This window comes from Aptenodytes forsteri, unplaced genomic scaffold, assembly GCF_000699145.1.
Source record: "Aptenodytes forsteri isolate BGI_AS27 unplaced genomic scaffold, ASM69914v1 Scaffold299, whole genome shotgun sequence".
NCBI classification, from domain to species: domain Eukaryota; kingdom Metazoa; phylum Chordata; class Aves; order Sphenisciformes; family Spheniscidae; genus Aptenodytes; species Aptenodytes forsteri.
In genome coordinates, this window is record NW_008794154.1 from 3080019 (window position 1) to 3105451 (window position 25433).

Consider the following 25433-nt stretch of genomic DNA (forward strand, 5'->3'; position numbering starts at 1 on the left):
TCAACTTCAGCCAGGTATTGAAGAAATCACTGTGAGTTGCTGCTGCTGAATGAGTAATATGTGCATTGCTGTAGCAATGGTCAGGGCCAAAAAGGTGCAATAGTCCCATCCTGATCTCCAAACAGCAGCTAGCCAGGCACACAGATTTTTCACAGAGGACAAGTATTTCTTACCAGCAGGACAAGTAAACCCTTTACAATATAAAGGGTATAATACATTGATTTTGCTGTGCAAATGAAGCACAAAGTAACTGTCTCAGTCTTCGCCTGCTGCTGGCCACGGCATTTTCCTGTACTGTGCAGGTCAGCAGAAATGAGCTGGGTGTCACCAGCTTTCTAAGGGCTTGTTGTCATGCCTTTTTATTAATCCTTCTCATAGCCACTTTGCAGATTGAACAGGAGAGGAGAGAGAAAAGGGGGATGAGATGTAGTGTGCAAATAAAAGCAGGCTTGAACAAGCATCGTTTCATGAAAGAATAATTGTCCAAAGTTTCTCTAAGAAAGCTCAGGAAGAAAAGAAGTGACATACTGGAGAACAGTCCAGTCTGAGCGTGCTGTGGTCCAGAAACAAACCCAGTGCACATCCTGCTCAGGGTACCTGTGGCAGCAGTTTTATCCTTTACAAGATACCTGCTACTTCAGCCCTTCAAATGGTACAAGTTACCTGGGACACAGCCTGGCTTGAGGAAGCTGTTGGCACAAGTGGCAGTGACAAGAATCAGAGCGGGCTGTGCAGAATGGTCTGATCAACATTTCAGTAGAGGGATGGGTATGAGGGGAAAAGAAAGGCAAGGAGGGCTTCTCCCACAAAAGAGAACACATCCATGCTCATGTTTTGTTTGAGGGACCTGTCCGAAACACACGTGTGTCGCTCTGTTATTTTAAAAAAACCCATGAAATCATTAAAAGGTAAACTGTTAACATGAAATAAATTCTGCTTTCTCTGTAGACCCTGTTATTTAGTGTTGCTTATGTAAGGAAACATAATTAGTGTGTATACTTCTGCCACAGATCACCTTAAGGCCATGTTGAATTCCAGAGTTCATAGCAGTGAGTGAGATTTTTACTGGCGCTGATTTATAAAACTGACATTGTTTAAAGAAATTTGTGTGTGTGTGTGCATGCGCATATTGATTTATATTAAGCTGGTTAATTAGTTATGCTATTTTTGTAGGTATATTTAATGATCTGGAGGTAGAAATACATTAATCTGGTAACATTAAAATGATGATGCTACTCGGGAGACGCAATGCAGCTGTGTTCCATGCGGTGTGCTTGGTCGGCACATTGCTTCTGAGAGGGTAGCAGGGACTGCACCAGCTCTCTGTTGCCTTGCAAGTTGTGTTACCAGAGAACTGGTGACAAGGTCTTGCAGCGGTTAGTTTTGTGCTTCTGTTTACTCAGAACTGGGGTAAAAACAGAGAAAAGCAGGATGGGAAAGAGAAAGTTCAGTCACATGCGTGAATGTAGTTTAGAGTGAAAGGGCTTTATGTCTGCTCCGACAAAAACCACTCTCCAAAGCCACTGAAATAGTGCTGGTCAAATGCAATACAATTCAAGAAAGAGCCATCTTTTTTTTAGCCTTTTTTGAGGAATGTCTAATTTACTATATACCATTATTTTTGGGTTTTTTTAGCGTTCACTAATTTATTCCAGTTCCTCACCCAGTCTTGTGCTATTAGCCAGTTCTAGTGACTGTACAGCGGCTGCTCTTCAAGCTTTTAACAGACCACAAAAAAGTTACCGCAAGAGAAGGGTATGAAGCATTCTGTTTTTCATTCCAGAAAGAGCCATATGTGCAGACTGTGTTTTCCCTTCTACTTACCAACAAAACCTCTGATTATTTTGCAATGCATCTGTTATAAGCTCTGCCTGTACTGGCAGTACTTTAAAGTTCTCTGCAGTCTTTTGCAGGCTGCCATCAAAAAGAATTGACCTAATCTCATGGAAATTAGTTGATCCCTTGCCTGATCATAGACACTGCTGCTCTCACTGAGAGTTGATCCTAGTTCTGGTCTTAAAAAAAATCGGGTTACATTAGGAGTTGATGTAATGGGTTGAGTTCCACAGGCAGCTCCTCTACCCCTGCGGCTTTATGCTGCTGACAATCTACTGGTTTCTTCTGAAACCGAGATGCATGTAATACAAACACTGTGAGATACTAAAACTGGAGGTCTAGGCTCATGGAACTGTGGTGCCTCTAATACGTTCCCTCTGCCAGGGAGGAAAACAATGTGTGAAGTAGCAGGCACTCTGCAGTGCCCAGTTCTTCTCTTCCCTGCTCATTAATCTGCTGGCTCCCATGCTGGGATGGCCCAGGGGAACGAGCCCTGGGTTGAGCTGGAGATGGGAGTCAGCTTGCTCAGCCAGTACTGAATCCTCTTGAGAATATAGAGGGAAAGTGGAATTTAGCTCTGTCCTGCACATCATCTGGATAAACTCTACTGAGCTTCCCACAAGTCAAGTTGGGGCAAAATACACACATAGCCCAGTGGTACTACAAGCTGCTGCTGGCTGCGATCTCCGGTTACGGCATAGTTACAATATCTAGCAAAACTAAAGTTTGATATGACCCTGAATGACAGCAGATCCTTTGCCTGCCAGTTGCCTGGTTAGAGACAGTTTTGTCTTTGCTTTCTGGAAGGAGCCCGCACCAATGCCACAAAAAGCCCATAGAGATGCAATGTTTGCTTGTTACTTTTTTTGTTGTGTGAGCTGGCAGTCCATTGGGTGGAGTAGGAAGAAATGTCTGATCAGATGAGGCTGAGCCTGGGGCAGACTTTGGGAGTTTCCCTGCCAGGATTTCAGTGCTGGAGCTGAAGGGCAGCCGGAGCTGGGATGGGGATGGGGTGGGGGCAGTGGGGGCTGGTAAAGCCTTTCTGTGCTATAGGAGAGAAGACACATACAAGAGGAGGTGCTAGGAAGGAAAGAGAAGATACAGCTGCTCTCTTAGGCTACTGCAGTAAATCCATCCTTGGAACTCCTTTTATAAATGCTTTTATCCGTACTATATCACAGTCCTAAAGAAATACAACAATTTCCTTGGCTTGTGTTTGGCCTTTCTTCTAGTTTTCTTTTATTTTCATAGCCAGAGCCTGATACGTTGCTCCACTGTAGAAGTACTGCAAGTAGCAGTACATTTGTTTCAGCAGAACAAAACCTGATGGTAGCTGAAGGGGGACATCACAACGTGGCTCCCTGTGACTAAGAAGCAAGTGGAAGGAGCAACATGGTATAATAAGTGTAAAGCACATTAATGAGGACATATATTTCTTTAATACTGGTTTACATATTATAAGACTTTGGATTGACGTACTTTCCTGCATGTCAGTATATGAAGAGGTGAAAAATGTCACCTATTCCACCCCTCCCCCAAGCTCCTTCCTACCATGTCATTTCCACTTTTTTCTTTCTTTCTTTAGCACTTTCCAGTAAATTTACTCAGCCCTCTCACCTAAAAGCTGTGGTTTTGCGTCTGTTTCAACCCAGGGAAAATGAGCGCAAAAATAAAGCTTCCATAAATCTTGTTTTGCTGCAAAGCTAGCACATGGTGGTGGCTGTGCTGATGAAATGAAGGCAGAGGTGGGAATACTGGGTGCAGTGCTGTGTACTAAATCGCAGTGTTTACAGGCAAAAATATCCTCTTGGGCTGCATCCTGAGGGCAGGGATATAGCTGTGTTTTTCCCATTAACACTAATGGAAGTCAAGAGGCTGAACCACATGCCGTGCCCTGGAAATGTGCCCCCTTATGTTTCTGTCCTACAAAACCATCTTGTACGTTTCCTCCCAGCTCTGCTTCTATAGCAGGCGGTGTTCAGAGGTGTTAAATAGTTATAGTCATCGTGCTGATGGTCATATGTGCTATTCACTTGGTTATAAAGAAATGTTAAATTTCCTATTTTGCTACCCCCAAACTTACAGTGTATGTTGGGCAGATTGGCCCAGTGTGCATACCACTTCTTAATAGCAAACAAAAAACCCCTGAGGGAAAGGACTTGCTGAAATCTTACTGAATGTTGGGTGATGATTTCCATCTCGTTTGAAGGTGGTTTGCACTGCTAAGTAAGGGTAAGGATCCAGTGAAAGGCTTTGCATCTCTGATGAAAAATTAGCAGAGTAAGGAGCTAGGACTGCTGGTCTCCTCTCAGTGTTAGGTCAGGTAGAGTTGGAAATAGTGTCTGGTGTTCTGGTGTGACCGAACCATTCAGTTGCACTGTGATTAAAAATTAAAATGTGAAAACCTCTGTGCTTGGCTAAAACCTGGTCAGCCACCTTGACAAAAGATAATTAGTTTCAGCTGAATGGAAATTGGCCAGCATTGAGGACTCTGCGGTTTGAACTTTAAACCCTGCCAGTAACACCTGCACTGGATCCTTGTGAATGTGACTTTGTCTTTGCTGATTTTAAAGTTATGTGATTTGCAAAGTGAGATAAAAGCATAAGGATTTCATAGTTAAACACACAATCCTGCAGTTACTGTAGAGGTGGTCCTCATTGACAGCCTCTTCACACACTGTACGAGGGGTGAGAGTTGCAGCCTGACCTGCTGACTGCATGTCAGCAAGCAGAGGTGTGATATTGGAATAGTGTTAAAAAGTACAGCTCTCCCCAATAAACTAACCTCTTACCTCAGATAATAAACTGGGGTTGGCTTTGGAAATTGGAAGGTCAGAAGCAGATGTGGGTAGGTCACCTTCAGCAATTCCAACTTTATCAAAATGGAGAAAAAAATCCACCCACGTTTTACTAAAGTTTGTAAATAGCAAGGTTAGTCAACAGTGGGTCTGATCCAAAGCACCCCAAGTCCAAACATCCCAGCTTTTAGTCAGGTAAATATTCCATTATATTTAGTGGGGCTTTGTCACAGTCTGCATAAAGCTTTCATTTGAAAAACTTCTGGTATTTCATATGTCTGATGCCAGCAGCCACTCCAGTACTTCAGAGGAAGGTAACTCTTAGCAGGACTGAATATTTTTCAGTGCTTTCTGCTGAGAGGAGGGATAGCGCATGCCAGCTGGCCTGCACTGCTCACTTGCCTGAAGTGGTTCAGGGAAACAAGGGATAAGAAGTCTCTCCCTACATTACTTTTTTTTCACCCTCTGAGCAACAAGTGATACGTGCAGAAGGCTGCCCATTTTAATTTGTATTATGAAAACAGTACTTTTTATTCTGTTACTTTCAGACCTTAGAGAAGCAGTGAGAAAGGTATCAATCACTTTGATTTAGCTTTTTCAAGAGTAGGGTGCCAGACAATATATGCCTTTGATTTTCTGTTGAAGCGATGTACTACTTGGAAAATGGCACTACCTTGGAGTGGTAGTAATGATGCCGTAGCTGGTTGTCTCCCCATCTTCTGTTCTGTGAGTAAAGAGTTACTCCATCAAAGTGATTTCTCTGGAATAAAAGTGGCATGAAAGGAGAATGAGGCACCAGGTTTTATTTAACACCTATGTAGGCTAGCTATAATTGAGAGGGAGAGAAAAAATAGTACTTGTCATTTCTAACTCTTGCTCAGCTGCATTTTTGAAAGATACCTTTAACACCTCATAAAATACCAGTGTATCTCCCTTTCCTAAAGAGATTGGGTGTAAATATGTCAAGTATTTTTTTGCCTATAGTTAAGTGCCTTCAGGCAACAGAAATCTCCCAGGCTTGCAATATGTTGTAGGCTTTCTGATTATATTTTTTCCTTGTCTTGATACCTCATCTATGGGTTGCCTCAAGCAAACTCTTTCAAGAGACTGTCTGTATAGACCCTATTTATGTGCCTTGCAAAGAGAAAGAGGGGGAGGCTCTAAATTATTTCACTTAGGAGGAGTCAGTGCTGTATTTCTGTATGTCTGCAGTTTTAAGGTTTTTTGGCAGTGATAAATACACAGGATCTTTCTCACTCCAGGAAAGTTGTAAACATTCCAGTAAACACCAGGCACAGCATAGAAGCTGAGTTACAAATGGACTGGAAGATTATATTTGCTTTCCACTGGCCTATACAACTGTACCCATGCTAATCTGCTGTGATGTTCTCGCCTGGTCTCTTCCTGCAGGTGGTGTTCCCTCGGCTGGAAAATCAATATAGCATTTCACCATCTTCTAACTTTGCTCCAAGTGGGACAAAGTGGTGCGGGCCTTGCGATGCTTGCTGACTCTCTGCCTGCAGTTAAATTCCAGTTGGGACTCTGTTGAATTGCACGAACAGGAGAAATATTGAGAGTAGAAACACTTGCCCGGGAGGGCAAGGCTGAATATAGGCAAGCTCCTATAGCACTTCCCTCATGCTGGCACCCCAGTGTGAAGCAGCTAGCTTCCTATGGCTGCTGTTTATTCTGTCTGGTTCAGATAAATAAGCAAGAGTTTTCAGATCTGTTGCTTAAACAGGTTTTTATGAATGCTAGATACAAGTATACATGCACGCATGGAACTAGAGAAAAGAAATAAAAAACTGGGCTGTGGAGAAGTAATGAGGATAAATAAGCCTTGTGGAGCTGACCAATGACACTGTATGTCAGAGACTCTTACAGAAATCAGTCCTGCAAAGAGCTGCCACTGATTGGTATCAATGTTCTTTCTCTGAGAGAACAGACAATGCTACAAACAAAATCAGTATCACACTGACTAAGGGATCCTTGTACATTGGTCCTAATGCCACTTAATGAAATAGGAGTTACAAAAGCAGTGCAATTTAGACAGCTTCCAATAAACCCATTACATTGTAGGCTGATGTGTTCTCCATTTTTTTAAAGGCTTGTGCTGTTCTTCAATGTATTTTTCTTCATTATATTTTCCTAGTAAGCAAAAACACCATTTCAGTTTAACTTTACAATACCTGCAGCTCAGCAGAAAGCCTGTTAGTGTGATGCTTGCAAATGAACTCAGAACTTTTTTCCGGGACTGGCAGTACACACGTCAAGTAAACTTCACCAACTCTGGTGAAAAGGGTAAGGCCCAGTTTTGCAGCTATTACAAAAAAGAGAATGAATGTCAGCAGATCATCTCATGTGCAGAGTGACCACCTCCTGGTAGCAACGTGATGGAGAGCTGAACCAGGCATTCCAAGCTCTGATTTCTATACCCAACACATGCTGCCCAATAGACCTCTTCTCTCTTCTGCAATACTAACCTTCTTCAGGCAGTTAATAATGCAATTAGCCCGTCAGTCAAGACTGCTAAGAAGTCATTTTCAAACGTTCATGGCTGGAAAGCTTTGGCAGATATATGTAATTATGCAAAAGCCATGTTCTTTAGAGTGTGGTATGTAGATTGCAGAGTTGCACCTTTTTAAAGCAGGAAATGTCAGTTCTGTGGACACTAGCACTGCTTTAATTGTGGTCCAGTTGACAAAACCCTTATTACTTGAGACTCATTGATACCGTGCAATGGAGATTCAAGGGTGGAGCTCTCTCTACAGCTAGGAGCAAGGTGGTTGCCTCAGTGCAGTGCTAGCCTCATTGTTCTGCTTTTAAAACCTCAGGTAGCTTCTCTGCCTGCCTCTCTGTATGAACATAGGTGTGCACATAGACCATGACCTTAGCCTGCAATTGCATGGTCAGTTGTTGCCCACATTCGCTGTACCATATGAGAAAACCACACAAGATAGAAATACGAGAGCCAGAATTAATTTGCCCACGTAGCCACAGTGCTGGCATTTTTATACTTTCAAGTGCATGACTTCACAATTTAAATGTTCCTCTAGTGTAGATTTTGAATAATATCTCTGTTTCTTGCGCACTCCCCAAATATTTATCTTCATGCAAATAATTAAAATTAACACTGAAATTTTAATTCTGTGCACTCTTTTTTACCTGAAAGTACAAATAAATTATTAGAAATTGTCATAAATATCTCACACTGTGTTGTGAGAACAAATGCACTGAATTACATAAGGACCAAGTCTGTACTTGTTCTAAAAACCTTATTAAAAATAACAAAAGTACAAATCAAAATAGACACGCTCATTTTCCCGGTTGTTTTTGAAAGATCAGCATAGGATGTGAGACAGGTGTCCTGAACGCAAGAAGTTTGGTGAAAGCCAGACATTTCAGCAAATCCCATCAGGCAAACCTGTTTCTGTATTGAAGAGAGTTGTTTCTTGTAAAATCATCTATTCTGTCTGTGAAGAAGACTATTTAAATGTAAGAGATTTGAAACAGCAAATCTTTACATGAATATATAGATTGTTTGTAATAATTTTAGCATAGGTAGGTGCAGAGCATCTAGACTTCTGTAGGACATCAGCGATTACAGACCACAGAGAAACTGAAGCTCATGACAGATGACTCCCATGAAGCCCAGCAGTAAGGAGAGCCATGGACTCATTTGAACAGCCTTAAAACCAGGTGCCTTCTGAGCTTCTGTCCATGCTGCACCCATACTGCAGGGGATCACTAAAGGTGCCATATGCATTATTTGTGGACTATTAAAGGGCTTTCTGTTGAGCTCATTTACTTCAGCCCCAGACAATTGAGTACAGAAGTTCTGGCATGTAGATGCAAGTATTCTTACCTTGGATGCCTCTGTTGCACTTTCTGTTACTAATTTGCTCCAAATAAAGGTCTGTCTACATCAGGCAGGCCAATGGCAAATACTGGTTTTCAGGTCATCTGAGGTGAGTTCGTCTATTCTTGTCATACCCTATTAGCTCTAAATTTACTGCAGTTAGCCTCTCAAAGGGCAAATCATTGCAGTAATTAATTTTACTGCAGCTAATTTTTATTTTTAGGGAAGTGAAAGACTAAGCTTCTATTTTAAAATAAACAGAAAACACATTGTCTCTGGACAGAAATGTTGGGATCCTTACTGGAAACATTCTAAAAATAGAATCAGCTAGAGCTGTATTCCACCAAAGTAATTAGGAACGCAAACTCATTAGAGCTTTATTTAGATTGCTGATATTTCTGTTTGGGAAGGCGGCATGGCCCAATGGGAGTGGCGTTGGACTGGGACACAGCAAAACCTTCCGTCTGTTCTTGGCTCTACCACTGTGCCATTCCGCAGGCTTGGGAGAATCACTGTCTGTTCTGGGACCTCCCATCAGAGCTCTCCTACCTTTTCCAGAGATGAGATACACGCTCTAATATGATCTCTACTTTGCTGTAACACTAATATTACACCTATCTTATTATTCCAGGGCCTGTGATTCATGACATTTGAAAATTAGGAATCGTGAGGGAGAGTCTACAAACTACCTTGTGCTTGAGTCCGTTGCCCTGACACAGGCGTATAGAACCAGTTGAGATGCCTTAGGGTGTCCCACTTGGCCTCCAACTGCTGCTTCAGGAGGCTGTAGGTCTCCCATTAGTTATTATTTGAAAGTTTATTTTAGTTTATATTTGAAAGTTTTTTTAGGATATCCTGAATCCTCTATGGCATCTCTGATGGCACTGCACAACCATGTCTGGGCAACTAGTTCAAACTTTAAATGTCTGAGTACACAGCCTTCTTGCATAGTCAGGGAGGGTAGCTCCTAACTTAGGTGCACTGGAGTATCCTCCAAACAAATTTTCTTCTTCCCCTTGATCATGTAGGAATTCCAGATTCTTAGGCATTTCCTTTCTTCCCCCAGTTAACCTTTTTTTTCTCCACTGGCCTTTACCATATTGCAACACAAGTTTATTGTCTTTAAAATTAAACTGAGCTGTGAGCTACGTGAGCCACCGTTCAGGTCATGTGGCTCTGAACAGTTTATCTTCGATTTTAGTTGCTAACAAGCATTACCTAGCTAAGGATCTACTTCTGGAACAGAGTGAGGTTTGTTCTCAGGAGATGAAGTATTAATTGATAACTGTGTTTGGAGAATGGAGCTGTTCATGCTTTCCTTTCCCTACTGGGCAGTCATCCACTCCCTGAAACAAAAAATTACCAGGAAATCCTGGGAAGTGTGTGCTTATCCAGACTGGACGATGGTTTCTGCAGGTGCTAAACACTGGAGAACTAGGACCGCTGAGTTTAAGATCCTTGTGACAGGATGAATCCAGTTACACTTACTATAAAATGCAAAAAGTATGTAGAAATGTTTGGTACTTGAAATATTAATATGTTAGCCTTAAAGAATTTTCTAGGCTTCCTCTAGCAGAATAAATTCTTGATCACTTGTAAACTAGTTTTAAGTTATTTTGAACATCACATGTAAATACATCAGAAACAGTATTCAAAGTTGGTTGCAGTCATACATTCCTGACTTTTCTGTAAGCGCCCAGCTCTGCAAATTGCTGATCAACTCCTGCAGACACTAAAGGGAAGCAGAGGGAATGCTGTACACCCTTGGGAGGCACTTACCAGCATGCAGAACGAGGCTCTGCTTTGGCAAGTGCTGAAATTAAAATTTTCTTAGAGTGTACTTGCAGCTTAATATCCCTTTATTAATGTTTCACATAAATATAACTATTTCATGGCAAACCAGATAGAAAAGGGTGTTTTGCTTTGGTTTCTGCCAGTTTGGAAGGAGAAATACAGTAACAGATTCTGTAAAAGTTACCTTCCCCTTTCCTTCCCTTCCCCCTCAAAAAAGCCATAGGGATCAACAACTTATTTCCTATTCAGGGAAGGCTGCAGAGTTTCTGGGTTCCATAAATGGCCTTAGTAGGATCATTTAAAAACTGTAAGTCAGATGGCTCCTGGTGGGCCCTTTCTCACTGTTTTGAGCATTTCCAAACTGAAACCTTTCTGCCAGGGCCCGTTGCCCAGCCACCATGTACCTCGGTTACATCCTCTGCAGAGGCTGAAGCCTCCCCTGCGTGACAGTATCCTCCCCTGGTGAATCCGGCTCAACCTCTGCTCAGGCAGCTGGAACAGGACAGGGGAGCCCGGTCTTAAACTACAATGATTATGAGGAAGGTTTGCCTCATAGCAACAACAACTACTTTCTGTCTTCTGTGAAATCTGGAAGGTGGATAATTTAATTTAATAATGAAAGGATTTGCTTTATCAATTATGCAGAGATTTCAGAATGCATCAGCACTCCTTAAGGAGCAAGTACATTTGTGATTTATTTCATTGTAACTTTTTGTCTTTGCTTGTTAAAAATGCATGTGCTGGTACATGTAGTTCTCCAGTGAAATCCCTGTCCCAGATTCTAACAGACAGAATTGCCTCCAGCCATCTCGGGCAGGAGCTGCACAGGGGGTATGCCCTGTGGTAGGACATGATGGAAATAAACACTCTTCACAAAAAGTAAAACTAGGCAAGGGAAGGGCCAGCTCTCGTTGGCAAGAGCTCGTGGCAAACATCACAGTGTTAGAGATCCTGCCGCGTTCCCGAGTGATGAAATGCGTGTGGATATATATTAAGCAACTTTGAAAATTACCAACTTGCTGTTTCTGTGATGCAAACCTGCAGAAAACAGTCCTCTAGAGGGATAGCTCAGATTTAGTGCTAGATTGCAACTTTTATGAGACCCGGCAGATATTTTGTGGTATTCAGTTAAAGCTGGCCTCAGCATAAAGATAGTGATTTTGGCTTACAGAATGTTTTGATTGGGGAATGCCATGATTTTTTAAATTGAAAAATTTGAGCATTTCCAAATTAAAACCTTTCAATCCTACCAGAAATTAAGAAATTAATTGTAAAAAGGTAAATATTTTATATACATATATGCATGTGTACAATGAATAAATAAATACTTATATGTATCTATGCATGTGTGCACACAGAGAAAAAGTATCTATAAATGGATGTAAGAACCAGAACAGACTTAATTTTAAGTCTGTTGTGTTCAAGCAGATAAGTGTCTGATCCTTCCTTCACCTCTCCTAGTTGAGAGTGAGTAAGGTCTCAGAAGGACAAGTCTTCACAGGATCAGAATCGTTAATAGCAAGGCTTTCTTGTCCTGTGTAGTTGCCATGGATGCCAAACACTGGTATGGTGGATGCGTGAGAGTTAGAAAGAATGCATTTCAGCTATGGGGTGATGTGATAGTACTACAAATCCTGGTATAACTAATTCTGATAAAACAAACACAAGTACTGGAGTTGTAGAAAAAATTCTACATTTTATTTAGGAATAATGATAATTATATATGTGTATGTAATGTACTGCAAAACTGCTGAGACACAAAAGCTGCAAAATGCCACTTTGGTTGAAAAGATAGGGTTTTATTTTATTTCACAAAGCTCTTGTGCACACAGAGAAAAAGTATCTATAAATGGATGTAAGAACCAGAACAGACTTAATTTTAAGTCTGTTGTGTTCAAGCAGATAAGTGTCTGATCCTTCCTTCACCTCTCCTAGTTGAGAGTGAGTAAGGTCTCAGAAGGACAAGTCTTCACAGGATCAGAATCGTTAATAGCAAGGCTTTCTTGTCCTGTGTAGTTGCCATGGATGCCAAACTGGTATGGGATGGATGCGTGAGAGTTAGAAAGAATGCATTTCAGCTATGGGGTGTCATGTGATAGTACTACAAATCCTGGTATAACTAATTCTGATAAAACAAACAACAGTACTGGAGTTGTAGAAAAAATTCTACATTTTATTTAGGAATAATGATAATTATATATGTGTATGTAATGTACTGCAAAACTGCTGAGACACAAAAGCTGCAAAATGCCACTTTGGTTGAAAAGATAGGGTTTTATTTTATTTCACAAAGCTCTTTACCTTTATGCTAGTGCCTGATTCCTGCATGCATTGTCAAGATAGCATCAAAACATTGTCTTTCTGAAGACGATCCAAGAAACAAGTGGCTGTAAGTTTTCTGTACCTTCTTAAAACCATCTGTGTAGAAGTGCTTTAAAAAGAGAATGCATAGCATAAATTGTGTGGGAGGAGTTAATATGTGTATTTCTTTTAGAAACTAGGTTTTCTTTTAAATACAGGAGTACAAAGTGTGTGGGCAAAAGAGTGTGGAAAGAGCCCGGTGGAGCAGTACCCTTTCAAAACTCATTTTGGGCCCAGGCTGTGGAGAATGAGATGGCAGACGTTCAGAAAGAGCACAGTGGATTTTTCTATTTTCACTGAAGTAAAAATGAATCATAACCCTTCTACAACTGTGGATGCTCTTGTTCACGCTAAAATAATGCAGAGATGAGATACAGAAACCTGGATGGATGAACTGAAGGCCACTGTTAAGTGTTACTCAAATTGCTTCCTCTTCCTACTGCTTTAGAATTAAATTGCATTGTAAGACAAAATCAGAGAGCTGAACTGTAGGTAAAAATGGGAGTGGAAGATAAAATACTTATTCACAGGATGTACCAGATAGTCTGGTTTGCTAGTAGATTCCTATTTATTGCCATGGATGTGTCATAAGAAGCAAAAATGGATATTTAATACTGATATCAAGGATAACATAGGGGTCACATTCTATTCTCATTAATAGTAATTTATACTGAAAGTAATTCCAGTAATAATCAATTTTACCTGGCTATACATAAAACCAGAAATGCATTCGTCCCTCTTTTGGGCTAACAGTGTTTTTATTCATAGCATTTTTCTGTTGGGCTGTTTGACTCTGGAGTGAAGCTTGCAAAGCAAGGACAGGGCGGGTGACAGCTCTGAATCCAGGAGGGAGCCTGGCTGTGGTGTTCAGTGCCCTGTGCATTGCTAAGGAGCTGAGGGGCTGGATCCAGTTCTCCGTCGCTAGCCCCTTTCTGGCTCTGGTGTAGAGTCCTTTCAGGTACTCTGGCTGCAGAGGGATGATCACCGTCTGTGGACGCAGCATCTCCCCTCCAGTGTGGAGCACAGAAGTATTCCTGGGGCTGTGGCACTTTCGGGCCAGCCAAGGTAGTGCTAGTTCCCCTCAGCACTTACCGGTGAATTTTCAGTTCAGTGGCTCAGATCTCTCCTTGTGCTTATTCCTGCCTTCCCTTATCATGTAATTCCAGGGTTTGATTTAATTTTTAATAAACTCTGCTTAGTAAGTTCTGTAGTGTCATGTAAATGCTGCTTACTTTTTTCCAGTAATTAGTTGGATTTTTTTAAACTTTGAACATGTTGCATTGATGATGAATGGGTTTGTTTCACACACACAGGTACTTCGTCAAAGCTTGCGGTTAATAGTCTAGTTTCCTTGCAACTCAGTTGCTGCACTGAGGGAGTTTAAGCTGTGATGTGAAAGCCGCTCCCTGCAAGGGCAGTGGTTACTAGGCAGGCGCCTGTCACAGTCACAAGTGCATGGCATTATGATGCATGGTTTGCAAAGAGACAAATGGATTCTCTACTTGTAGAAACAGGTGAAGGTGTCTGTAATTGAACGATATTTCTACTGGAATTGTTCTAGTGGAAAATGACGTAGTTTACTAGCTTCCTGGTTAGTGACTGGGAAGTGGCATAGAAGACTTGGTATATCCTTTTCACTTCTAGAAGTAAATACTGATTTCTCAACAGAAAACAGACTTCTGGAAAGAGCCACTAAATCTGTGGTCATTGGAAAATTTCTCATTCTCCAGAACTGGAGTATTCATTCCAGCGAGTGTGGATTACTCATTCTCCCTCCAGGTGCCTCAGACATACCCTCCGTCTTCTTGATGTTCAGTCTGACAAATCCACAGTGTTTTATTAAGTAGAACATAACCTTGCACTGAAGTAATCAGCTCTTATTTAACTTATTTTTTCATACTTGTTAGATGTCTTTCTGTATAATCTAAGTGCTGTTCTTCAGCCAGAAATGCAGACACTCTTAACTGACCCTGCAAAGGACTTTCAGTGTCGATTGCAGAAATGAGACAGGGGACTGGAAACAGAGCTGTAGGGTTTGCATCCAACAAAAACACCATTCTAAATGTGTGTTACCAAAATTATTAAGTATCCAGGCTCTATCTGTTGCAATATCCAAGACGCTAACCTTGTGCCTCTGTCTGCGCTGCTTAGAACAGTACGCTTTGCCCACTTGATCTTACCCAGAGCTGGATTTGTTGCTCTGTCCTCTGGTAGCCTTAGTAAGCACCTGGGATGGAACAAGTGGACAAGAGTTTCCTCAAGCTGAGAAAACAGTTATTCTCACATCTCTCCTTTCCTGGGGGAGTGATCCTAATTACTAACCATTACAGAAAATGTAAGTGTCAACACCTAACTGTGCTTTAAAAAAAAGCTCCCTCGTCATTGCTTTGAAACAAAGGCTGCTGGTGCTTACCCTTAGGAGAGCTACACTTGAGGGGGAGCCTGTCCCCGCCATGGCTCTGTACTCGAATAGCATCCAGGAGCTGGCAGTGAGCTGCTGTCGTCTAACATTCACCGATCTAGGACCTTTGCCGGCTCGATGACACAGCACAATAGCTGCCTCTGTAACTGCACATTGGAAGAACACCTGAGGACCATTTTTCTCTGGCAAATCTATTAAGGAGACTAATACAACTTTGATTTCCTTCCAGTACGGCAAGCCAGCTCCTAGGGTTTTGTCAGGCAAATTCCTTTGTTGAAGGACCACATTAAGTCACAGTCTGGCAAGATTCTTCTACGCAATGAAACCTAATTTCCTTTTCATGCTCTTTAGTGAACATGAGGTAATGTGGCACTTGATTTAGCTGTGTGGTTGTAAAGTTGTGCCTGATTCGAGAAAAGTCTCATCACAACAGCTTCCTTTAATAATCAGCAAATAATTGCCCTTCCCAGCTCCCTATAAACAATTTCACCTTTCCAATTGGTATCCTAAACCTCTCTGTTTTTACTCACTTTCTCAGTTTTACTAGAAAGGAAGCATTAAACAGAACTGGTCCAAGTGGAAGGGGTCCTTTCAGTGCTGAAATAATGCTAGCACTTCTCTGTACTGCCAGTTATTAGACCTGGTCTTTCTGTCACTCCTCCTTTTGTTCCTCTCTTGTTATTCACACAGTTTGCACAAGACAAATCAGTACCCAGTACCCTCCAGCTTCCAAGGGTGAGCTCAGGGCATCCCCCTGTAACTTGCCTGGGAAAGACTGGTCCTTTCCAAAGCCCAGGGTTTCTGCAGTTTGTCTCTTGGTTGCAGGTAGATTAATCACAACACTCACAAACGAAGAGGCATATCCTGCTCTCCTAGACAGCTGTCTCCCTCTCTCATCTTAGCCCTCCATTGCATGGACAGGAAGAAATGTGAATGCTATCCAAACTCCTTTAATGCCTCAGACTTACACATCCTGATAAATCAACTGTCTGTCATTTTTTCACCTCATGCATTGATTGCTGTAATACTGTTTCTTATTCCCAAATCATCCAGAAAGTTACATGCTACTAAGGAGGGTCTCTGTGCATGTCTCTGTGTGTGTATAGAGGAAGGATAGGGGAGGATGAGGTTTGGGCTGGTGATTTGCCCTGCCAGGCAGCAGCAGCGGGTGATAGGGAGGCACCTTAGCTGGAGAGGGAACTGCAGCGCAGAAGGAGTAAGGTTGCAATTCACATAACAATGTGATCTGGAGATATTTGAGGTAGATTTAAAAGATCATCGATGGGTCCGGAAAGCAGCATAGCAACACAGAAGACTGTACAAGGTGATTCACCTTGCTGCCTGGCAGCTTTTCAATACCCTCAGTGCACACTTCTTCCTAGTGTCTATGTGGGTGCAGAGCTGGATTCTGCAGCTTCCCCTGTTTTCAGTAGTCTTCTCTGTTTTGCATTTCCCTCTAAACCAGTGCAGCCCTTCCTCATGAACTGCCCTGTCCCAAGGTCAGCACTTCACTGCCTGCCAAGGAGTCTGCTTTTGGCAAAGCTGTGGTTCATTTTAATAGTATTTTTTAGTGAGTAAGAGCAAGTTTTCAAATGGTAATCCCTGCCCTTCTCAGCAAGTAGTCAAAGCCCAACTGTAGCAAAGCAGATGAGGATGGAGCAATAGATGAGCCCCCAGTGAAATTCTCCAGAACCTGAGTCTGGTGTTTCTTTGCTGTGTGTGTCTACTTCTGCCATCACTTTTGTTCTGTCCAACTGAGTCACTGAATGGACAATCTCCACAGTTAAAAATGAGAGTCTTTATAGTGTGAGAGAAAGAGTCAGGATCTGTCCTGCAGCACTATGGAAGGGAGCATATAACAACCTACCACTGAGTCAGCTACCATAGTCCACATAGGAGCAAGCCATGTCCTCTGTTCTCCACGCAGGCACTCCTAGTGATTTCTTTGTGTAATGCCTTTATTTATTTATTTACAGCCTCTGAAACAATATTTTCATTGCAACTGCTAAAAACTGGTGGTTTGAGCATGACCTTTAGTACTGCAGAGCTGTAACTGAATTTTCTTTCTCTGCCTTCAAGTGTGTGAAAATTTCTCTACTGATAAATTCAGCTTTGTTCTAGAAAAGATGTCCTGTATTGGCTTCTAGAACCACTGTGAAATGTGTTTGGCAGCAAGGTTCTGGATGGACCCTCTGGCCGTCAGGGTAGTGGCACTGTAAATCCTTATTATAGATTTCCAACTGATACCATTGATTGAACATTATTTCCACTATAAAAATAAAATGCACAGAAAAGTTCCTTGAATAATATCTGATAAGTTGTTTTGGAAAGTTCAGCTTGGTAGCTAAGCCGTCTAACTTTAGGCACCTAATTTAGTTAAGACTAATTAAGACGGGGTGTCCAAGGGAGACAGATGTTGTCAGCGTAGGGTCCTGGTTTTGAACAGTCTTCTTGTGTCATTTCTCTCCTTTTGGTCACTGTATGAGAAGCTTTAGGAGGTCAGTATCTTGATCTGATTTGAGCAGAGTGAAAACACTTTCAGAGGTGCCTGTGAGTACTAGCTAGAGAGGTGCCTGCTAGTGCTGGCTGTCTCGTTGTGGACTGGCCACAATGAAACGTTAAGTGTAGACTATTCTAATAAAGTGTGTGTGTCCATAAGCTGTAGCTGAGTCACAGTCACTTGGGACTTCACTTTTTATACTAAAGTGTGTAATTATAAACCACTTCTTTCTACTCTTTAAAGACATAAATACCAGGTTTCTAAAATACTGCAAGGAAAAGTCTACAACAGTAAAATAAGTTAACAAACTAAGCATAATTGGCTTATTTATAATGGATTCTAACGTCAAACATTAGTATTAGATAATGGTCATTCTTTCTCTTTTCAGCGAGCAGGTGGGGCCTTAGCTATCCCTCTGTGTGCATTTCAAGGAACTGTATCTCTTCAGGCACCCACGGGAAAAACGCTCTCTTTATCTACATATGAGGTAAGCACTGAAGGGCAAAAAATAACACCGACGTCAAAGAAAATTGAAGTGTATCGATCTAAAAGCGTTGGTCACGAGCCAAACCCAGAGGAGTCTCCTAATACGTTTGCTGACACAAGCGTTAAAATTCATTTAGAGGTGCTTGAAATTTGTGACAATGAAGAGGCCCTGGATACTGTGTCAATCATCAGTAATATCAGCCAGTCCTCCACACAGGTAAGGTCTCCATCCTTACGTTATTCACGGAAAGAAAACAGGTTTGTCTCATGTGATTTAGGGGAAACTGCCTCCTACTCCCTCTTCATACCGTCAAACAATCCTGACAGCGATATTAACATATCAATTCCAGACACTGTCGAAGCTCATCGGCAGAATAGTAAAAAGCAGCATATGGAAAGAGGTGGTTATCAGGAAGAAATACAAATGTTGAATAAAGCATACAGAAAACGGGAAGAAGATGGCAACAGCAATTAAAAGGCATTTAATCTAGGCATTTAAACTGATTTGACAGACGTTGCTCCTCTTGACTCAAGTTACCCTAGCAAATACAATGTCAACTGTTTTTTCCTAACATATAAATTAATTTTATTTGGGTACGCTGTTAAATAGATTAAAACTTTTAATGATATATGGATGGGGTAACAAATACTTAAGTGCTTTACAGCTTTGCATAGTGAATTTCAAGTTATATATCTATTTGTTTGAGGAACACGTGTGTCTAAAAGGAATCCTAAATAAAGTCTTAAAAACCAGCTTTGGTTGCTTGTTGGCACTGGGTGGTCTGTCTGTTGGAACCTGCAGAAAATGAAGGAGCAGCTCCATAGGTGTGAAGTTACAACAGTTTTGGCTGACTTGCAATTCTGCTCTTACTGATGTGCCAGACTTGAAACATTTATCTGAAAAAATGTAGCCCAAACCTAAGATTAGTTCATTTAGTTGACTAAGTAGAGGATTAAAAGATATGTAAATGGTTTAATTTTCTACTGCTCTATACATGATTCATATGTAATACCTATGTAAGTGGCCATTGTATAGACCTTTGAATATGGGTGGCTGAAATGTTAGCATGCACGTTTTGTAAATACGACATTGGGAAACTTATGAGTGTTCTCATGGTTGACATTTCTTTGATCAAATGTGACAAATGTTGGTTAATTTTATGCCAGTTACTCTGAAGAGTCCCCTTTTTTTGCCTCCATGATCTCTTACCAAGTTAAGAAGTTTCCCAACCATACAGAATATTTGCAACTCAATCCAGATAAAGGCAGCATTTGAAATATTTGAAGAGCTAGGATCAATTTGAATAATTCTTCATGTCTGAGCTGTCCCTAAGCAAGGAATAGTTTTACAATGTCGTCTTCCTCCTCAAGGTCCATGTGAAGCTAATACTTTTCTCAACACAACCACGAGAGTGGGTGTAGCTTGCACATAGTTGCAGGAGTCGCACTGGCTCACAGCAAGAACACTACTGTTTTTTCTGCCATATATATTCTGTCAGTAAACCTGTCATCACTCCTTTTTGGATGGACCCTCATGCTTTAGATCTGAGTCAGGAGCTGGGGGTTACAACTGATTTGTGACTCCTTAGGAGAGGGGAAAGGAGCTATTCAAGGTGGCCAAACTTAGAGACTGAGCTTAGGCATCGACCTCAAGAGAGTGGTCTGGTGACCTAAATCGGGTCCCAACCTGTATCACCTTCAGGAGGAGCCCATCTCCCTGCTGACTTATAAGGAACCTAGAAGTAAGTCTAAAGCCAACCTAAAACCAGTGAATACTCTAATTCGTGTCAAATTCAGACAAGCCAAGGCAGAAACAATGAATGGAGTCCTAAAATCTTACATTAAATATGCTGCACGTGCTTGAAATGCTGGTGCATTTTGACTGAGAGCTCTTCTTCTGAGGGTTTGTCATTCATTTCAGTTAAACAGAGGTAAATTTACTCTCAGGACTTTCAGCAGTTTGATTAAAAATTACACTGCTTCTTTAAGGAATAGATTTAATTTCCAGTGGTATGCATGACGACATAATCATTTAGGTGTGTGCAGTCACCCTGTTTTCCACTCAGTGAAAAACACAAGGGAAAATAAGCACAATCCTATTCAGGATTCCTTTATGGCTTATGAACAAACAGAGCAAAAGGGCCAAATACTGTGTCTGTTTGCATTCAGCATTCGATACGGAGGCATGAAAACAAGCAGACGACTTGCCTTCTCACTTCACCAACATAAATCAGGCCTGCCATCGCAATCAGTGGGGCTGTGCTGGTGTGACAGTGATGTAGCACTGAAGAAAATCAGGGTTGAAGACTGCAGGTTGCTGTGATAGAGATGGATCACACTGCAAGTTGTGCTTTCCATGTGCTGCCTTTCCAAGGTGAAAACAAGGGTTCTCATAAGATTGCCTCAAGGCTCTTAGTTCCACTAAGATGCTATGTTATATTTCAGATTTAACAAGAAACTACAGTAGAAGGAACAATTAGTGGTAAGTCTATTGAATAAATCTATATACATACACGTAGAGCAGAGAGACACATTCTGCTGTCTCTGAATATGTTGCTTTTCTTTGTGTTCTGTAGAAGGAACGCAGAAAGTATCTTTATAGGAACGGACACGCTCGATCCAGATAAAGGTAGCAAAGTTGTGATGGAGGATGCAGTCCATCACAACTTTAGTTTGGTCAGGTGTTGTGTTTTCCCTGGAAGAGATTTGGACTATGTTAACGAGATTACGTGCTGATGTCTTAATCTCTGATGGATATATTTACAAAGGGTTAAAATTTGGAGGCATTACAATTCTGCATAGCTGTGACCCAGAGCTTGACCTAATTGTAGAGTGTTGTCTTGCTGCTGGAATAAAATATGGATTTTATTTAATGAATCTGTAAATTTGATAATGTACAAATGTCTGATTATTTTATTTTTTGCTCTAAATGACTCACATCATTAAACAATTTAAAGTGTCTGAAAACCCAAGTTGTAATTATTGAGTAGATATCAGCTCCTTGCACAATGCACCAGAGAACTCTCTGTTTGACAAAATTTGCTCCTGGCTTGTTTATTCACATAAGTGTTAAGGTGTCTTCATTTATCATTTGGACTTAATTTTTAAAGCAATTCTTTTATAAGAGTTTAAAAGGGAAAAAATTTTCTTCCTCCTTGGTTGTTTTTCCCCTGTCTGACCTTTTAATGTATTTCAGTGACAGCTTGACATTTGAGGGCAAAGTGTTTGTCAATGACCATTTGAAGGTGACTTGAAAGAGACCTCATCTCTGTTCAGACACCACAGCAACTGACTGAAAAAAATCCCTTGGAAAATGTTTGACATTTGGGCAAAGTGTTTGTCAATGACCATTTGAAGGTGACTTGAAAGAGACCTCATCTCTGTTCACAGCAACTGACTGAAAAAAATCCCTTGGAAAATGTGACTTGAATCAGCGCTCAGCGCTCCCCTGCTTTTAGGATGTGGGTTGCTGAATAATGCAAAGGATAGAACAAAAGAAACTGGGAAATAATTTCGGAGATAATCTTTGGTAAGCAGTATATCCAGTGGGTCAGAGTTTCCTTTCAGTGTTACAAGAAAGCTTGACATTTGAGGGCAAAGTGTTTGTCAATGACCATTTGAAGGTGACTTGAAAGAGACCTCATCTCTGTTCAGACACCACAGCAACTGACTGAAAAAAATCCCTTGGAAAATGTGACTTGAATCAGCGCCCAGGCTTCCCCTGCTTTTAGGATGTGGGTTGCTGAATAATGCAAAGGATAGAACAAAAGAAACTGGGAAATAATTTCGGAGATAATCTTTGGTAAGCAGTATATCCAGTGGGTCAGAGTTTCCTTTCAGTGTTACAAGAAAAATAGATCTGTAATACACAGGGCCAGGCCCAAGAATCCCAAATACCTCAAAGGATTATGCTTCTTGAAATAAAAGATATAGCCAGGTGCTGAAATTTATATTTTCTATACTAATCTTGGTAGAAAATATATCTTACAGCATCATACTATTTCAAAATACAGTCATTTCATAAAAAATAATAAATGTTACTTATACGTTATTTTACCTTTATAGATTTGGGGTTGATGCATAGATTCTGGAACATGATTTCACTTCCCAGTATGTATCACTATAATGATTTCCAAGATGAGTGTTTGAGTGTTATGTTCCTCTCTCTTAATGAATTTTGCAGATTAGATGTCTCGGAGCAGAATAAATTCTGATTTTCTAGACTTCATCAACAGCTCCTATAAGAATTACGATACCCATATCTATATACTCCTGTATGTTGTACACTCTATGTTTTGTAAAACAAACTAATTTTAAAGACCTTCAGTCCTTGCACAAACAATCTTTACTCATAGAGACAGTCCTATTGACTGTAGTACTGCTAGTGTGCAGTAGCAAGATTTACTCGCTGGATTGAGAGCTGTAACGTGGGATCCTCTTTTATTGTGTCTCCCCCTCTCAGTGTTTACCTGACAGGTTTCGTGTTTCTTCACTAGGAATTTGACTTCAAGGAATCTCACTTCAAAGTACTGAAAGGAGAACACTATCTTCTGTCCTCTTTGAGAGCATGCCACTGTGTAGAGACCATTATGTACAGATGCATTACTTTACATCATGACAGTGTGCTACTGAAGTGGATGAAAACTGAATGTTATGAAAAATGAACAGTGGTTAAAAGGAATTGAAAAGGCCCAGTAATATGCAAACCACTGAGATCATTTCAAGAAATACGTCTTTTCACACATATTAGAAAATGGTCTTTACATGAATAGATGCACTTTTACTCTCTTTCCAACATCTAAAACTACAAATCTACTAAAAATATTTGAATTTGTAATGTTTTCTTTAGAATGTGTGTTTTTTTCACAGTGTTAAAAAGACATGGCTGAAATGCAGTAGCTACATGGATGCATATGGAAATTTCCTCTTGCACTAAAATCCCATTTATTTCAAATGTGTGCACTGCTTAGGTGTTCAAATACACTATCATGGAGAGATACTGGATCAAACAGAATAAATCTATTGAAGTCACCCAAGTGATTCAAGGTAACCCTAGAACATTTTTCTTCAATAATTTTAAGGAGATACTACAGGCAAAACCAGCTTTCTGACAGCTTACTTAGGCACGCAGAACCTAACAGGAGATGCAACGGCATGTCTAAGTCAAGCAACATCTGAGAGCATGGCCACGCACATCGCTGGTGGGATACGTACCATAAGCCCTGGCTGGTGGTACGTGTTATGGATGGTCACCAGGGGCCATTTCATACCAGGCTTCGCTAGTTTCAGATTGGCATCAGTCACATCTCCTGTCCTGGTATATCTAAATAACAGAAGTAGAGATAATAATTGCCCCAATTTCTATTCACCTACAGGGTAAAGAAGGCCTGGAAGGCAAGCTCGTTCGCATGTGGGTAATGTCATGCCACTGACATGAAAGTTCATACCTGAGCAGCAGGATGTGTTTTCCCATCTAGTATCCTAACCCCTCTATCCTTTCGGAAGGACTTGTGCCATTCTCCCTTGTTTGGCCTGTATAGGTGTGCCAGTAACATATTTCAACAGGGCATCTTTTAACATTTATTAGATTTCTGAGAATTTATTTTGTGCTAATTTTCTTTGGCTCTTTTTTGCTCCCTAGTTGGTTGTCACTGTGAGACTTTTGAAGAATCCTGTGAAGTTGCTGTTAGTTTATGTAGGATGATGAATGCAAGAAGTCACGGAGTGTGCTTCCCTAGTCTGCATTAAGCCACAGATACAGGATGAGAAGAGAAGTAAGGAAGAAGTCTATTTCCTCCTATATTTCTCATTTCTCTCCCACACTCCTTCATGTAATTTGCCTTTTGGATGATCTTCCTCAGTGTCCTCCAGTCCTTGTACTCTCTGTTCTTGATCCCCTCCCTTTCCCTCTTTTCTCTGGGTAACCTCACCCAAAGTTCAGCTACTTGCTGTGCTGATGACTCGGAGATCTTGCTGTCTATTCCTTACTTGTCTCTTTATTAAAATTAAAATCCGAACTTCTCTGAGATTTCCTTCTACCTGAAACTAGGTATAGCTAAAAAAAGACCGCATGATGTTTCTTGCACAGACCCTCCTGTGCAAGACCGTGGCATGATGCTGTGCCATTTTGTAGACGTACAGATTAGCTCTGGATGAGTTGGTAGATCTGTACAGGACACTGGTGTACTGCGGGTCTTGTCCCCAGCGTGGTGCCCTTTCGTCCTTGGAGGAGCGGGCCCCGTCAGCCATCTGCCGCCTACTGCCATGATCACTAAGAAGAGCTCCAGTGGCTGCCTTGTCACTTGCCTCCATAACCTGAGGTGTCTTTGAGTAAAAGGCTACAGATGTGTGCTATGACAAGGTGGTGTGATTTTGATTTGCATGTTTTAAGGCCGTGGAAATAAGTATTTCATTAAGCATGGAGAAGGATAAGCCTAGCAAGACAAGTGGCTACTGGGATGCATAAAGCATTTTGTGAGGGGAAAGGAAAAAAGAAAATACAGATCTTTAACTTGAGTACTTAGTTCTTACTTCATTACATAGCCAGCTGCTGGGAGTTGTTGGACTAACTGTAGGTAAACTGTAGGCAGAGAAAAAAAGAGAAAATGGTTTCCTTTGAAAGAAGCAGTCCTTTACCTGAGAGAAGTTTGAAAATCAGTGTGTAACATTGTATTTCAGAGATCTGAATGCTAGTAATTCTTAAATGAATGTAAATCATACCAACAAAGAAGAAAAGGCAAAGAATATGTAAAGAAATGAGATCGAAGAAGCATTTATAGCTGCACAATGGTATTCAAGGAAACAAAAAGAACATTAATTAACTGTTGAAAGAGTAATAATTCTGGGAATCATTTTATCTAATTTAAAAGGTTTAATTTAACACTCCTGAGAACTTGGACAAAGTACACCACATACAGCAGCAGTCAGCCAGCAGACCCAGAACTGGTAGCTATTTAAATAGGCATATTCTATTTAAAAAAGAAACAATAGGAATACCCATCTGGTACACAGAAAGGGTAGTAACCCCACATGTAATGACAGAGACCAACATTTAATGTTTCCTTAAAATCCTATCTGCAGCCTCAGAAAGGGAAATCAAAACTTAGATCTGTAAATTGAAACAAGAAGAGATATTCATGCAAGATGAACTTCAGTGACATATTGCGGTGAATATATTGCCTTATTCAGTCGCTATTGTGCTTCACTCTCGGGTGTGTTTCAGGATAGTGCTGCCATCCTCGTCCTCAGTAACGTCAAGCTGGTCGCGGTGCGAAGCGCTGCTCTTCGTACGCGGAGGAGGTCGGGGGCGGGACTCGAACCGGCGGCCCAGCGGCCCTGGCTGCGGGGGCGGGGCGTGGTGGCGCGGGGCGGGGCGGC

The 25433-nt window shown here is 41.2% G+C and overlaps 2 protein-coding genes across 2 annotated transcripts in view; both read left to right on the plus strand.

The window, feature by feature from the left end:
- Positions 1–18531, plus strand: part of GPR149 (G protein-coupled receptor 149) — a 29306-nt gene extending 10775 nt beyond the window's left edge. Inside the window, exon 4 of the mRNA XM_009279231.1 lies at positions 17959–18531. Coding sequence (XP_009277506.1) covers positions 17959–18531 — 573 coding nt within the window. The remainder of the gene's footprint in view (positions 1–17958) is intronic.
- A 4707-nt stretch (positions 18532–23238) lies between these two features.
- The window catches only part of DHX36 (DEAH-box helicase 36), a 23447-nt gene continuing 21252 nt past the window's right edge, over positions 23239–25433 (plus strand). Inside the window, exons 1-3 of the mRNA XM_009279242.2 lie at positions 23239–23373; positions 23432–23470; positions 25279–25413. Coding sequence (XP_009277517.2) covers positions 23239–23373; positions 23432–23470; positions 25279–25413 — 309 coding nt within the window. The remainder of the gene's footprint in view (positions 23374–23431; positions 23471–25278; positions 25414–25433) is intronic.